This window comes from Aptenodytes forsteri, unplaced genomic scaffold (assembly GCF_000699145.1).
Source record: "Aptenodytes forsteri isolate BGI_AS27 unplaced genomic scaffold, ASM69914v1 Scaffold370, whole genome shotgun sequence".
NCBI classification, from domain to species: Eukaryota; Metazoa; Chordata; class Aves; order Sphenisciformes; family Spheniscidae; genus Aptenodytes; species Aptenodytes forsteri.
In genome coordinates, this window is record NW_008795042.1 from 226949 (window position 1) to 243988 (window position 17040).

Genomic DNA, 17040 nt, shown 5'->3' on the forward strand with positions numbered 1-17040 from the left:
CCCTGCCCACGTCTGTCCCCCGAGGGCCGGGGTGGCTGGAGGTGGTGGTGGCGGCCGCCGGAGCGCGTTGTGCCTCGTTTCCTGCTTTGGGAGCCCGTCAGAGGCGAGCGTGCCGGGGTGCGCGGCCGCTGGCAGCTCCGGGTGGCCCCTGCCTCCGTCCTTGAAGTTTGCCTGGGGGCTGTGCTTAACTTCGCTGCTCCTTGGGGATGCTTGCTCTGAGAGCGTGAGGGACATCCCCCTTAGCTCCCGAGGCTCCTTCGCTGGAAACTCTGGTCCCTCGCTGAGACCCTCTGTTATATATTTTCCCTCTCCTGCCTGTCCTCGGTTGAAAATAAAAGGCGTAAAGTCCCTTGCCATTTTTCTGTTTGCACCTCAGCTTTCTCTTTGTCGCGCATTGTGTTTGTGTATGTGCATGCCTGTATTCCTCATTTTTCTCCTAACTTGCAGCTATTCTGTGAAGATGTTGGATTTTCAACCAAGTCTCTTTCTCCTTGGAGGGGTATAATTTTTTGTTTTCCCAGGAGGGATGCATAAATTCCGTTGTGGCATAGTGAGATCAGCAAAGGCCCCCCCTGGGAAGGGGCTCGCACTTTCTCTTTGCTCGTGCAAATCGACTGGGGGGGAGATGCATTCACAGCAGATTTTCGTCCTTTGGTGTAAGCCCTTGCCTTAATTTGAGGAGGAAGCATAAGGTTGTAAGTGCCCGTAGGGGCCTGGAGGAAGCCGGAGCAATTACAACCTACTTAGTCCCCCCTTCGCCCCCGTGGGCCCCAGAGTTAAAGGCAGAAAGTGCATGCCCCTTCCCCGGCCCTTGCCCAGGCAGGCCGGTGCAGGAGCGGGTCGCAGGCAGCTGGGTGCAGCTGGGCACAGCTGGGCGGCAGTAGCCCCGGCATCTCCCGGGAGCAGGGGATGGCCTCGCCTGTGTGTGTGTATGGTTGATGATGCGATGTTTGCTTCTCGTGGTGTTAAAGATTTTCACAACTTGCTGGTAACTTTCCATCTTGTTCAGCCTGGGTGTAAGTCCAGTTTCTGCCATGATGCCGTGGTATCTGCATACTTAAAAGATGTACAAAAGTTTAAAATTTTGGAGTTGTAGGTGTGCAAAAATACATGTGAAAACGAATGTGTGAGGGAGAATCACCATTAAAGATACCCATGTTTCTTAATATGTACTCCTTCCTGTCAGACTAGAGGTAGCTGCTAAAACGATTCAGAAATTAGTCACTAGGTAGAATCCATATATATTTGCAAAAAAAGCCCCCTCCAGCTTATGATACATTGTTTGACACGATTTAAAAGGTACTAAACCGAACTGATGATTTAATATTAAATGAAAGAAAATAAGTGTATTTAGTCATAAATATGTATGTCCATAACAACGCTTTAAAATGCAGCTGTAATGTACTTCTGCCAGGTCGTTTAGTGATATCTGCACTTCTCTGGTATCAGTGAGACTTCTTGTGCAGTATGGTGCTACTCACTTTGGCTAAGGATATTGGAATATAATTTCTTTTCTGAGCCCGTTGTCCCATCCATTACTGTACGAAGCAGGAAAAAAAACCCCTAGGTGTACTACTAGTATCTGCTGCCACTATTGATGTTACACTCGCCTTTCTCCTGAAGGAAGGGCTCATGCTGTTTGGTTATTTTTGACTGGCCACATGGGAAAGCAAAGTCAGTTTTCTGCGGGATGTTTTACTTCCAGAAGCACCAGTAATGCAGAACTGTGCATGCGCGAGGTGGCCCATTTTATGGTTATTAGTGACACTGCAGGTAAATCCCAGATGTTCCAAAATGGACTATGTACAATTCCAAAGTATGTGATAAACCTTAAATCAGCTGTGTTCTCATAGCAAAGTTTGCTAGGACAGCAATTGTGAAAGCATGCCCTTCTTTAACTAGACAGTAATGTGAAACACGCATGTTATGTGGAATGCAGTGTTTCTTAAACAGTGTTATCTTCTACTGATATGGAATATGCTTGAAGACAGTTATTTATATTTAATGAACTGTCTTCAGGAGAAGAGATAGTCTTATTATATTGGTCTGATTGGTCACCAAGGCAAGGTAATTCAGAGTGAAGGTTGACACTGTCAGCCACAAGTTGCTGTCACACTATGGCAGCTGTTTCATTTACATCACAGAGGATTTGCAGTGATTCTAGAAGAAACAAAGTAGCCCAAATTTATTTTGCAGTTGTTTACACAATGAAGATTTTTCTGTAGTAAATCTAGTTTTTTATGTGTTAGTTTATTTAATGTTACTTTAAGTGAAAATTAAGCAATACCAATAAAAGGGAGAGGAGGATGTAAGTGAACACCTTTGTATTCATGGTAGAACTTTAACACAAAGTGCCTAGGACCTTCTTTTAGCTCATGAGAGCAGAATTTAACAGTATTTTACTGTACAATATATGTAGCTCACTGCAGATATAAATTGCGAGTATGGAAGACAACCACATTTCAAATGCTGTGGTGCTTTAGGTGTTAAGCTTTGTCACCTGTGTCACTGTTAAAGCGTCTACTGGATAACGTTTAACCCAGCATAAACTGGAGACTGAAGCACTGAAGTACTTTTAGACTGAGTACTTTACCTCATAAATATAAATAAATAAAACATTTTAAAATAGCAAAAAGTATTAATGGTTATTGAATTTTAGGACTTCTGCAACATCCTCCCGTTCCCTCAAGTTAGAGTGATTTGGATAATTTGCATACAGATCTTGTACCTACACGATTGCTTAAAGTTGTAGGTTTTTCGGTAGGTGGCACTCTTACCTGTGAGTCAGTGCAATGTCAGTGCTGCAGCATGTTGGCATAGAGGGGATGAGGGAGGGAGAGCGTTGGTAGTGATCAATGTTTTCGATGAAGTGTATAATACTGGTTTATTAGTTACAGGGGCTTTTACAATCATAACACTTTTTGCAAATGACTACATGTTACCAGTTTTGTTAATTTAGCTTAATTAATGTCCCATTGCAGGTTAGTTTGAGTTTAGTCTGCTATATAATTTACCAAATATTAATACTTTTTATATATACTGCAGTAATGTTGCTGTAGCTCTTACTAAGGGCTAGGATCCAATTGTTTTAAGAACTTACAGCCACAGGAAAACAAGAGTCAGCGATTCCCTAGAAAACTTACAATCTCACATCTTTTCCATTTTGTTGGTTGCATGGCTAGTGGTCAAAAGTTCTGTTTACAAGCTAAATGAAGTTATTGTTATTGGCAGCATTTCAGAGAATGAAGAGATTTCTGTATATTACTGTTATATATACTCCTGAGATACAAGACATTCTACATGGTAGAATGTTATATCCAACAACTTTGATATATTTATGATTAAGAGCTGTGTTTGAACTCAGAAGAACATTGCTCTGGCACCTAAACGGAAACAATATGGAAGATCATATAAACCAGATTTCAGACCTAACATCTTAAGTTGTGCTTGCAGTGTTTTAGCTTCTCTGTCACATTTGTGTGACCCTATTGGCTAATATCATTGCAACTGCAACATTATAATACCTCATCGGATGTTCAGCGGTCATCACCCACAGCTTACTACATTTTTTTTTTATTTTTTTAAGGTTGCCTCACCAATATTTATTAATATTATAAGATTGGTTGCCTCACCAAAATTTATTAATATTATAAGATTGATGAAGAGGATAAGACAACTGGGGTTGTTTGAATGTGTGCATAGAAAAGTTTCAGGAAGTCTTGGAAAATTTTGGGTTTTGTATGCTGTTAAACTCCAGAATTCCATGCATGAAAGTCTTTTAGTTATCGATAGGAGGCAAAGGGAATCTATTAGGCCATTATTGTAGAACATGAGCAATTGCTGGGGGAAGGCTTGAAAGTTAACAATTTGCAGTTCACTGCAAAGTTAACAATTTGTTAATACTGGAAATTTGGAACACAGAGGTGCAGAATCTGCCTCACAAACATACTGAAGTTTGGTCCAGGTTCAATTTGGAGTTTATTGTAATTTTTGTTACGTCTGTTTCATTAGAAATACAAACATATTTAAGCTCTTAAATTGCATATTCAAGTATTAGATATAGGTGTCCCATAGATTTCTCACAGGTACATTTTATTTGCTTTGGCAAGCAGAATAAGTCTGAAGGGGAGATAATTGCTTCTTTTTGTTGTGAATAAAAGGAAATATCACTGGTGCTTGTGATCTAGAGTTAGCCTTGATGTAATTGTGTCTTTTCTATATTGCATTGCAGAGATGGTGAACTGAGTTTGAGTAGATCAATGATCAATAGCTCTGATAAGATAATTCAAAAGGGTGGCTCCTCAATCTTCCAGCATGCTGTAGAAGGTTGGAAAATCAATTCTTCTTTGGTACTGGAAATAAGGTGAGTGTTTTAAATAAAAAGCAGTTCATTTCATATTACCTATAATTCTTTTCATTTCATATTGCCTGTAATTCTTCTGGTCTGGAAAACAGCCATTTGATTTACGGTTGCAGGTGGATGTTTTATATACATGTTTATGGTGCAGTGTTAAATGCAACTAAATTACATTAGACTCCAAAGTCAAGTCATCCTTCATGAGAATAAATAAAATGTTTTCATCTGGCTGTGTCAGTCAGACCCGTGCAGTCAGTATCTACATTATGCATGTTCACATTTAAGTTGGCTGCCTAGAACTCTCTTGCAGTCAGTGGTGAGAAATTGGCACTTTTAAGACATGATTTCCTCCCATCCTAAAGGTCTCAAATAGGATAGATGGAAGTACCTGAACGTACCAGTTTTTCTCCCTTAACTATAGAGGGAGCTTAGGTAGACAACTTAGATGTGAGAGTCAAGAGCTAGGATGTCAGGTGCTGCGAATCCAGCCCTGTCTGTGGCTGGTCCAAGTCACAAGGTCAGGAGTTGACAATATGCAGTTTTCTTTCCTGAAATCAGAGAGGCGAAAAAGAGCCTTAGGCTCATGCTGAGGGTGGAAACACAGTAGCAGAGTTAAAGTGAGTGATAGTTCTGATGGGTGTTGGTAGGTACAGCGGGTCTACTCACCTTGGGGCTTGAGAGAAGAGAAAGCAGAAGCCTCTTAGTGTGTTGTATTGTCACTGTATCTGCTCTGTCTTAATCAGGAAGGTGGCCAGTGAGAGACGTGTGGAGCATGGGTTGGCAGTGTGGAGGGCTGGGAGTGTTGCATTCTGTGAAAAATGATAGAAAATAACTATTTTCAGCAGCAATCACATAGCAGAGTAGACTTGTTTTTCTGAATATTAAGATGTTGAATAGGAATTTGATCTAATTAACATGTGGTTTCTATGTCATTTCCCTTTCTACCTGTTTTTTTTTTTATTTAACAGACAGCTTACAAAACCCTTAAACAGGCAATGTTCCACGTGTGAAAGCATGGCTTCTCTGAATGAGGAACTTAGGGTTTGTTTTTTTTAATGACTGCTATTTTATGTCCCTAATTCTAAAATGTGCAGAAGATATGGGTAGCTCAGAAATGTATGAAGTAAAGGATTGATGTTCTGTAAGTCTTGTGCTATGATGGCCATAGCGCAGCCCCGCTGCAAAAGCCAAGGAACAGCGTCAGGGATGGAAAGAGTTGCAGGATTTGGGTAGGCAGCAAATTAATATTCTGGAGCCTGTAGCTGTGTCTCAGCTGCCTGGCAAGAGCTCTCTGGAGCACTGTGGAGTCCCCACTCCCTGACTGCGTAGACTAAGGGACCCTTGGGCACTTGGCTGCTCCCCAGGCACCTGGGTTTCCTACTAGGGAAGACCTGGTGGTTGCCCTAAAATGCAGCTGAGGTGCAGCTCAGGAATGGAGTTTCTTCCAGGACCGTCTGTTCAGATGCAGCATGTTTGACGAGTGCATGGTTATTCCATAAAGTCTAAGTTCTGCTCCAAGGTAGTTTAGGAAAGATAAGCAGATTTTCTATATCAGTATTTAAAATTTATATGCATATAACTGACAATTTAAGTTGGAGAAATATTGAGTAACTTCAGAAGAATACTGTTGAAATTTCAAATCATAGGTTGTGTTTCTGACAATTAGGAGAAAATAGCACACTGTTTTACTCATGTAGTAAACTGATTTGGAAGCCATTGAGTGACTATAAGTAGAGACAGATAACTCTTTTCAGTCATTTTGTTGAAAAATTCAGTGTCATATTTCAGAACCATTTAAAACCAATACACCTTGCTGCTCAAGCCAAACAACAAACAAGTAAAAATACTACAATAACTTTTTGATCAAAATTATGAGAGAAAATGAAGCTTGGGTTATGCTCATTTTTCACTTGTTTCAGAAGCAAAATACATCATTCAGACAAAGAGGTAAAACAGTAGAGAATACTTCTTTTTTTAAGCTTGTTACTATGTGTGTATCATCTCAATCTACTAAAATAATGAGTTTCAAAATCAGTTTTTTCCTTACTGTTGGCTGGGGGGGAAAAGTTCTCTCATTTTATAAATTACTAATGTGCTCTTAAGAAGCATCATGATGTGATTATGTGGTGTTTTTTAAAAATTGTACAGTGAAGGATTTTTTTGTCTCAGTAGTACAGTGAAAAAAAACAGGTCTCTTGTACACTGGTTTAAACAGTAAAGGTTCCTCTTTACCAGCGTAAACATTTTCTGTACAGTAGAGAGCCTAAAGGTGAGGTTATTTAGATGTCCACATTGCTAGTCTTGTTTTGAGATGAAACAGCTACTGTCATGAACACCAGGGCAGAAAGCAGGTGTTTTCACTGAACCAGTAAAAGTTTTTAGATTAATGTGACTTAGGGCTAAAATTTGACATAAATTATGTGAAAGGAGTCAGTGCTACTAGCCAGTCATATTCTTTCCAGAAATCCTCTTTGCTAATGTGCATAGCGTATTCAGTTATGGTCCTCAGTGGTGAGGGAGGGAAGTTCGGCATGCTTTTCCTTGAGGAAGCCACATGCAGCCCCTTGTGATATGTGTTCCACTCCGATGCTGACTAAAAAATGTGCATTCTACTTTCACTTTTACAGGTGGTTTGCTATACACCTTTCTTCCCTGTCACAGCAGTAAGAAGCATCTTAGCCGTAAATATTTTTACACTTATGGACCTATCAGGACTAACTTCAAAAGTGTCTAGCAATCTCCTAGAGTGTTCTCATGGTTCAACTAACTGTTTAGCCCTCCAAAGTACATTACATGCACTGTGTAGACTGTGAAGATGATTCATACTCTATTATTGCAAATGTTAATGTGAACGGTGGTGCTCCTGTGGTGTGAGGTTGACCGTAGCAAATAACCGTGAGAGAAACAAAAAAAAAGCTAGCGCCTGTTGAATAATGTATAAAAAGTTGTCAGTTCTTAGCAGTAGAGAAGTAATTTGTGAAACCATTAGTGTACAGCATAAAGACATTTCATAAAACTTATAATCACCCATAAGTAGCAGCTACTTTTGTGTCTTACGTCAGCTGGACACCCACATTAGCAATTTTAAAACATAGAAAATATTTGATAGTTTCGCTTCATGCGAGGACTCTTGATCAATGGTGTGTCTGGACATAGTTGGCTGGCAGCTGGAATATTATGCTTTGCTATTTGCTTTGTTGACCATGGGCATCATCTCTGGCCATTTTATTTTTGCTCAGGTTAGTGACCAGTCTGTCAGCCTCAAAGGTCCTATGAATTCTTGGCAAGGCCAGGCTCAGATAGGAGTCAATGAGTGAAAAAGCTGCTTTATCAGGACCCCGTGGGAGGATGAAAAGTTTCCACTGGGTTTCTGGTGTCACGAGATGCTCTCTGGAACTTTGCAGCCAAAAGAGGTAGTCTAGGAAGTGTAGCAGCCCTTTTGGGAGGGCAGCAGCCCTTTGGAGATGTTAAGCAGGCATTAGACGTTCTGTGATTGAGGTAGAAATGATGGGTATTATTAATTACTCTGGGTATTATTAATTGCTTGAGACTGTAGCAAATTTGCTGCCTTGCCAATCACCATTGCTCTAGTGGGAGAGTGATTTTTCCAACTGATGTTACCTTCTGATTGCTGACAACTTCTTTGAAGAATAATTGGTAATTCCTGTGCCTAAGGGAAGGAGACTGCTTGCTTGGCTCCCCTTCTGTCTGAATTTTTTCAGTTACAAAAAAGAGAGAGAATCCACCTTCTGCAAGGTTTTGTGTCTTAAGTCCTTCCTGCTCTCTGTACCAATGTGAAGGTTTTCCAGTTCTGGAAATTAGGAAATTTCAGTTGTATTGAAGGCCATACTTTCAGAAAGGAGAGATGTGGCCGAGATGGTACAAACCTAGCTGGGGAAGCCTTCCACACTATGCCACACTAAGCCAGGACTATGCCAACACATCTGTGACCTGTGTGAAATGAATTACAGTCTGACATCTCAGTGTGTGACTTTCTTCTTCCACTTATTTTTGATTAAATGTGGGTGTTTATGTTGGAAGGAGCAGATGAATGTTTTGAATTGCAGGAAGGCAAAATAAAAAAAAAAAGTGTGTCGAGGATGTATTTATCTTTTTGCAATGTGACAGAGAACTCGATGAGTGGAAATTTCCTGTCAGAAAAGTGTGAGAACTTGTAAGATGTTAAAAGCATCATGAAAAAAAGTGCAGCTTCCTCGTTAGAAAGGTTCAGATTATTATCGTTGTTTATCTTTCAAGTTAATATGAAACAGCTATGATAAAGTCCCTGAAGTGCAAGCAAATACTGAACTGGCAATGGAGCAGTACAATTGCTCTGAAGCATTTGGAGCAATGTTTTGGGGCCAGCTACGCTGTTTCCTTCAGATCTTCTGTGTCTCTACGACATGCAAACTGGGGCTGTCTAATCTGGTTTAGTCATAATAAATCTAAGGTTTTTTTGCCTCCTTAGTCACTTGCCTTCACTGAAAAGTCAGTATTCACTGTCAGTTGGGATGATTAACTCCTTTGACTCCTTTCTTTTGACTCTAACTTGCTTAAATTAATGAAAAGCTGACATATGGCTGGGCCTTCATATGGTAAGCAGTAGTTGGGTCATATTGTATTTGAAAGCCCTCCTTTCCTTTTGCATGTGCCCACTGAAGATTTGTGCCCGATTAGTATGTGCTTCAGCTACTGAAGTAACCTTTCTGGTCAAGGGAGAGTGGGGTGCCCTGAAGGACACGAAGAGGGCTAGAATGGAGACAGAACCAGACAGCAACTTTCCTGTAATACGGCACTTCAGTTTGTGTGGTCCTCCATGGGCTGGGGAATGCCAGGAGCCTTTCCATGGTTAGTTGCAGTTAGGCGTGCTTTTAACAAATCCAAATCTTAGAGAATTTTCAAAATTAAATAGAAGAAATGGAATGAAAATCTGCAATAACTTCAGTAGGATGGGAGTCTTTCGGGAGTGAGATGTTACTGGACATTTACTAATTATATATCAAAAGGATTTTGTATGTGTTGTTTGTCTTATTAAAAAAAAAAAAAAAAGGAAACAAAAGCACCAAATGAGTCCAAAGAAATCTAAAACTTGAAGTCTGTGTTCAATTTAAGAGCAATCTAAAGTCAGTCAGTTAAACAAACTGCCTAGTTACTGTCAAAGTGATCAAGACAATATTTAGAAATTGAAATATTTATGGTCAGATGCCTTACAAAGCAAATAAAAACATTTGGATATAAACAACCATTGGTCTTTTAGTAATGAACAGCTTTTTAGAAGAATTAAAAAATAATCTTTTGTTTTAGTAGCATGTGAAAAATCCTCCCTGTAGTTGCATGAAGTGCACATTCAGAAACATAGAGCTCAACTGTTAGAATTGTGGTTAAAAGCCCTAAAATGATCTGAATTTATTAGAAGTCTGCTTGTGATCAATTTGCATAGAGAGAGCATAAAAAGGAGATATGGGAAAGGTAAGATAATTAATCAAATTAAACTATTCATTTTTCCCTTACTCAGACATACAAACACAGTTTGGTCTTAAGTACCTGTTTCAGCGCTAGAGGCAAGCAGAGAGTTGGAAAGCACTACTCCTTTGGGACAGGAGTATTTTTAGTGTTGTTTAATTAAAAAACAAAACAAAACAAGAACAAACTGTGTGGTAACACAAGGTCACAGCCTGCCCTTGTAGATGGCTACAGCTCCTGTTGGCCTCCTGAGGAGGCAGGGGGGACTGCAAATGTTTGCACCTGCGTTGGGTTTGGCTTTAGTCTGACTGAAAGGGAGTTTTAAGAAAACCTCTTTAAGGAAAGCAGCATTAGCTGGCAAGAAGTATGCTTTACCTAGGTCGCAGTCCTTGGTGATTTCAAAGGTTGAGAGCTGCCTTCTGCCTTCCAACTGGGGAGTGCAAAGCAGCGTGAGGACTTGCCAGGGTTAGAGTAGAATAATTGAAAAACCAAGTTGTTTAAAGACCTGTGTGAATCAGTCAGAGAAGGTCTGCAGGAGAGTAACAAGAGGGGTCAGAGATCTACAACACATGACCTGTCCGGTTAAAAAATAAAAGTTTAAAAAAACGTTGGATGGCTTCTTAGCCTCAGGTAAATGAAGGCTATTGCCAAGAGTAAGAAATAGTCTGTCCTCCACAGGCAAGGTGTAAGGAACAAGGACAGGCTTCAGTTGCTGTGGGAAAGATCCAAGCTAGCACTAGGAATATTGTGCTGCTGGTAAGGCTAGGGAAGCACTGACATAGACTTCGTGGGGAGTTTGCTGAGTCCTCGCCATGGGAGGTAGTTAGGAATATATTAGATAAATATGGGCTGGGGGTGATGTAGATAAAGGCACATCTTCAGTGAGGGCAGAGTGTGGACTAGGTAATCACTTAGTCTGTTTCTGTTTCCATAATGTGGTTGCTGGTGAGCTAGCCCAGCTTCCTGGGTACTGAGGATGCACTTCAGGGTCTTTCCCTCACTGCTGTGGTCCAGACAAGTCCAGATGCCCCAGCAGCAAGGATTTCTGGCACTGCCTTGCTTAAAAGGAATGATTTTCCCAAGAAAAGTGTTGGGAGGTCATATTTCAGTGTTCTTGGCAATGTCTAAAAATATAAATTTCTTTGTAACCTTGAAAGTCTAAGTGATTTATTTTCTTCCCTTAATCCACACAATTCTGAGGCAGATGGGGGAGAGTTTGCCATTATATAATAGTTGTGTAGTATAAAGACTACAGTACAAAATAAAACCAGAAAAATGCACGTAAGTAGAAAAATGTCACCATGTTGCCCCCGAGCAATACTTTATCAGATAACCAAGAGTTGTAGTTGGTACTTAAATATTATGAACATCTGTTTCTGGTTATCGAAGAAAAACCCTAGGTCAACCACAGATTGTGACACCATGTTTCTGCGAGTCATGTAAACATGCTGCAAACAGCTGCTTAGCTTCAGATAAGAGCGAGCCACATCTGCCTCACCTGCCCACAAAGGGCTCAGGCCACACCCCAGATACAGTTTTATTCATCAAAACAACTTGAAGACCACCTCAGATAAAATAGTTTCTTTACATATTTTAACTTAAGGTTGCAGAACACCTTTGCTTCAAGGTTTACTAAAAATCATGCTGTTTTTTTCCTTCCTCTAATTGAGCTTACACTTGAATTTTATATGCAGCTGGATGTGGATTAGCACTTATTTTAAATTATTTTGTCATGCCTGTTTAATCAGAATACCTTGTTGTGCTATTTTCAGTGCTCTTTGCGGGACAGAACAAAGGTTTAAACAAGTTCTTATTATTAACCAGCATCAAGACTGAGACACTCATGTATGTACTTTCAGTTTTTTGTCATATCCTTTAGTAAATTTTTTTCTCTTAGCACTTAACATGAAAAGTGGAAGTACTGCTATCCCCATGGTACAGATCAGTCAGTAGCACAGAGAAACTTAAAACAATAGCATGAACATCTGCATTCTTAATCATATTTCTTTCAGTATTAAAAGATATCTGGATACAGTCAGATGTATCATTTAAAATATTTTAAAGTTAGCACTATTACACATCTCTTATACAAGGTTTCTTATGCGTACTGTAATACCTGTGCATACATTTAATTGAATATGCTACTGACAACTTCGGATAAGAAAACGTTTTTAAATATGTGAGAAGATACTAAGATTCAGTGACTTTTGCCCATCTCAAAATTTTATAGAAAAATAAATTCCTTAGACATTTTGGAAATTTCAGCTCTGTTAAATAAGTGGTTGATTATCTAAGTCTAATTCAGGTCTACTTGAAACCCTTTGGAGGACTTCTGTGAGCATATGTAAGCACATAGATAAGTAAGCTTTGACTGTAAGTAACCAAATTAATAATGGAAGCCAAGTCACTTTTATTTTTTTGGCACTGTTTGCATAACTTCACTGCCTTCCTCTTATGTTTGAAAATAATACAGAAGATACTCTTTTCATGCACAAATGTTGCTACTTTTTTGCTAACAGAAACAGTATTAGGCCCATTCATTCTAGGTATCAGGGACGGGTGCTTTAAATTACTACAGCGAATTTTCTGGTGATCACGTGACTTTCTACATTTCTGTACATTTCACAGAATTTCTTTTGCTTTTTTGAAACTCATTTGTGGTCACCCCTTCTCATGTCAGAGTGCATATGAAGTGAGTGGATACCTTGGCTGATGCTATTGATAACTTCTGATGCATTCATCTTGTCCTTTACAGGCACAGGTCTGGTAGCTCTGTTCTTAGGTAATGAAGAATTCTGGTCATTTTTAATACTGCTACATTGGGCAATTCCTTCTTTCTTGCTCTTTTTCATTTTGTAGCAATTTATATATCTGTTGCAGAGTACCCACAAAATGAAGCTTATCAAACCCATGGAGATTTTAAGTCCATTCAACTTAGAGGCTAAAGTGGAGTCTTCATCTTCCTTTTACAGAAATACCTTGCCTGGCCTTACCAAAAGCTTTAGACTCTCAGGATTTTAACATTGTCTATCCTGCTCCGTTATTCTGAGTCCCTCATAGGCCTCAGCACAAGCTGTCTTTGCTCTGATGCTGCTTCATTCATACATGACAGCTGTAACAGACAGCCCAAGACGTTCTTTCTTTTTCTTTTTTTTTTTTTTTTGGTCCTAGTTTAAGAAATGAGAGCAAACACTTGAAAAAATATTTTTATCATGTTTCACTTCCTCTATGGCTTTTAAGGTTGGTTCCAGGGTGAGTATTTTGTGTCACTGATTGCAAGTTTCAGATATATTCTTCCCTCTTGAGGCAGTGGCACAGGAGCTGGCTGCTGGTGAGCATGGTGTTCCTATAGTTTATCCCTTTTCACTTGTGGGGGATTATTTCCCCTTTATGTCTCTCCGTGGGTGTTGCAACTGCTAGAGTGGCATCTCTAGTTATCTTTTCCTGTTTTGATCTGCTCTAAGGAAGTCCTGCTCTAAAAATTTATTGCATAAAAATAGCATTCTCTTACTCAACAAAATGTCTGTTCTGTTTTAAATTCCACCTTACCTGCTGACAGCCGTGGAAAATATAAAGTTATTGTTCTTCTTCTTGTCTTGCTAGAGTTGCAGAGGCAAAAGTTTGTGTTCGAATTAACACGTAGTGAACACTCTGCCCCAGCTCAGCACTCCCTGTCTGTTCCATAAGTGTATTGTACTTACGTATGTTTAAGTTCAGATGTCATCTTTATGCCTTTTCACAAATAGAACCATAGAACCATAGAATCATTTAGGTTGGAAAAGACCTTTGTACATGCTTTGCAGAGCAGGGGTGGACACAAGCTTGTAAGGCTTTGCTCATTTGCAATCCTGAGCTACCAGTGGCTCCTGCAGTTCTGGCCTGGAGTTCTTCCCAGCTTTTTATACCAGGGATAAATGTGTACTGAAAACTGCTTGACACTGCCAGTGCAGGTATCAGTCATTACATAGCTGCAGTCATTAAGAGTGTCTTTTTGAATTCGTATTGAAAGTGTGTCAGTTTTTAGACCCCTGCCCCCACCCCCGTAAGCGGGTACAATTACCATGACTTAACTTCTTCAGCTGACATTTAAGCAGACATTCTTCATCTGATACTTGCTGTGGACTGGCAGTATACAACTGTTTAATTACCATAGTTCACTTGACCCATGGTAGCTTGTTAAACCCTCATGTCTTGATCATGTGTGTCTGAACCCGGCTAATAGTTTAAAGAATTAATTGCAGAGAAGCAAGGTAAAGGATTGGACTAACCTCATTTAAAGTGATGATAGAGTTCATAAGTGTTTCTATGAGTTCAGCTAACAGCTTGACTAGACCCTGAGCTGCAGTAGTTTAATTTGCAGTATGTTTTTAAGCTGATTTGGTTTAAATTGGTACAAAAGACTGTGGGTGTTCCTATTTCAAGTTAATTAGGATAACTTTGGCTGAACTTCAGTTAATTAGGAGCAAGTTTATGCTGAACTGAATATGTTGTTCTTATGGTGAAATAAGAATCTATAAGAAAACATGGCCATTCCTGAACCAAGCTGATTTGCGAGAGATGAGATTGTAGTGAAGCATTTATTTCCTAAATCATAAATACCTCATACATTTAACTATGTTTTTATGATGTTTCTATGAAAACAAACTGCTCTTGTCCTTTTTCAAATATGTGTTTACTCCAAAGTTTTGTAAAATACTCAAAAATAGTATGCCTTCTAATTTCCGAAGTCATCCTCCCTTGGTCTCTCAGTGCCTTTGTAAGAAGTCATTATGCTCTATCACTGTAGTATTTACGTGTTATATTGTAACCCAGATTTGAACTCTGTCCTAACAGCTTTGCTCTAACTCCATCGTAGAGCATGGGAAATGACCTTAGCCTGTCTGACACTATCTACCCTCTGCTTTATCTACCCTCTGCTTTATGTTGTATGCTCTGTACAGTCTGTATTACTCTTAGATAAACTCCATGTGACCAGTGAGTTGGGTTTTATCTGTGCATTTTTCTGTCAACCCAGAAAGAACATTCTTCGATTCTTGGATGCTGAAAGAGATGTCTCAGTGGTCAAAAGCAGCTTCAAGCCAGGAGATGTAATCCATTATGTACTGGACAGACGTCGTACCCTGAACATTTCTCAGGATTTGCACAGCCTTCTCCCTGAAGTTTCCCCAATGAAGAATCGCCGATTTAAAACGTGTGCTGTTGTTGGGAATTCTGGCATCCTTCTGGACAGTGGATGTGGAAAAGAGATTGATAGCCATGACTTTGTAATAAGGTGAGTTTTCATCGGCTGTTGAAGATACAGCCTGCTATGTTTCTTGGACTCAAGCTGGGAGAAATGTTTTAATCTGAGATACAGATTTCAGGCATTATCTGAAATTAATCTGAAACAGTATCCTTCACTGTGTGATTCCCCAAGTTTAAATTCATGCCCATATTGTTGACAAGATTATTTTTACAGTGAAAAGAAAACAAGGGTCAGAGGAGTGAGGTTTGTGCTACTTATTTTTGCTGTTTGTTGTTTTTATTCCAGACAAAATAGATATTCTTATGGAGGCCATGGTAGAATAAATGCAAAATGTTTTCTCCTTCAAAAATATTCTTTCTTAGCTCTTGGCCAATAAAGATGGCCTATTGTAAATTACTCCATTACTTATGTGCAGCATGGGGTAAAATTTCAGTGTGATGTATTGATGTTGAACCAGATGGCTGCCATTAAGGTAATTGGAAGTCATGCATCTAAATCCCTTCACATTGCTTTAAAAAAGTCTCTCTGCAGTTTGGGCAAAAAATGTTGATATGCTTCACTTGTTACTCATTCTGAAAACACACACAATAGAATACCTTTGGATTTCACATATCAATGGGAAATAAAGAGGAATAGCTGGCCTTATTTGACAGCCTGGCATTATATGGATGTAGAGAAGGTTGGGCAAGAGATAGAAACTTCTGCTTCAAAAGCAAAAGGACCTATTGGTTTGGCTTGAGAAGGGTGAAAGGGTAGAATACAGAAGGGCAGTGACAGAAAACAATATAGAAATAGTTGTCATTGCGAGTTATTTGCTTTTTCTTTTTTCACCTTGAAGAAGGATAGTGGCAACAAAAATATCAAAAAGCTACGGAAAAGAAAAATTACAGTTTTTCAGTACATAAAACAGGATATACAAATGAAAGTTGTATTTTATTTGAAAGGTGTACTAGCAAGTGGCGACTGAAACAGTAACACACTGCTCTTTAATTTTCCTTATTTGTTTTGCTTGTACCACTATAGTCTTTCAAATTAGCATCCTTATTGCAGAAGGAATCAAAAAATAAATACCACATTTGTAAACCACATTTAGCCTATGGCATGCTTTTCTATGTCTCAGAGATTTAACATGATTCATTTAACAGGACTACATAAAAATTTAGATACTAGATTTTCTAGATGAAAATTTTCTTTCAGAAGGCAAGGTACATACTTTTACTTAAATCATGTGCTGAATTTCTTTGAAGTCATCTCCATGCTCTTCCCCATGTTTTAACTAGCCATGAAACTAGGTGATGATATCTGATAGGAGATTTTAACTAATTCAAGCCATGTGGAGTAAAGATAATATTCTTAAAGATTTATGTATGAATAAAAGAAGAATGGTGAACCTTAATAGGAACATCAGGAAGTTACTGTTGCTGATCAGTTATTTAGAATGGAGAAACATCTCTCCTATGGTGTACGACTAGTAAAGTGGTCAGTATAACCACTAGTTAGTCTGATGATATTGTGGATAATAATCTTTATAAGATTCTGGGAATAGAATACTTGACCCTGCATCCTACAGAGAGTTTTAATACAGTGAAATTTTTCGATTTACAAATCAATGTTAAAACATTTTAGAAGTTCACAGATTATCTCATAGGTTAAACTATATGATATTTATTTATGTATGTCTGGATGGGTGCATATGTACATAACATCTGTTTAAAGTAAATAGCAATGAATTCATTTGTATTTCAAGTTAAAGAAGAAGGCAAAGTATTGTTCAGAATTATAGTTTCCTACATTCCTCTTCTTCCATTTAAAAAAAGTTGTACGCAACATGATATGTAATCACGTGATCTAATGTTACTGGCATACTTGGTAACCACTCACCTCTACTGCTATTAGGATTCTGGTATTAAAATGTACCATGACACTGTTACTCTCTTTGCTTTCAGCTAGAAGTAAAATGCACTCATTCTACTCG

General features: G+C 39.0%; 1 protein-coding gene across 1 annotated transcript in view; it reads left to right on the forward strand.

The window, feature by feature from the left end:
* Positions 1 to 1661: 1661 nt before the first annotated feature.
* The window catches only part of ST8SIA4 (ST8 alpha-N-acetyl-neuraminide alpha-2,8-sialyltransferase 4), a 58816-nt gene continuing 43437 nt past the window's right edge, over positions 1662 to 17040 (forward strand). The window contains exons 1-3 of the mRNA XM_009276944.2: positions 1662 to 1816; positions 4232 to 4363; positions 14835 to 15092. Coding sequence (XP_009275219.1) covers positions 1662 to 1816; positions 4232 to 4363; positions 14835 to 15092 — 545 coding nt within the window. The remainder of the gene's footprint in view (positions 1817 to 4231; positions 4364 to 14834; positions 15093 to 17040) is intronic.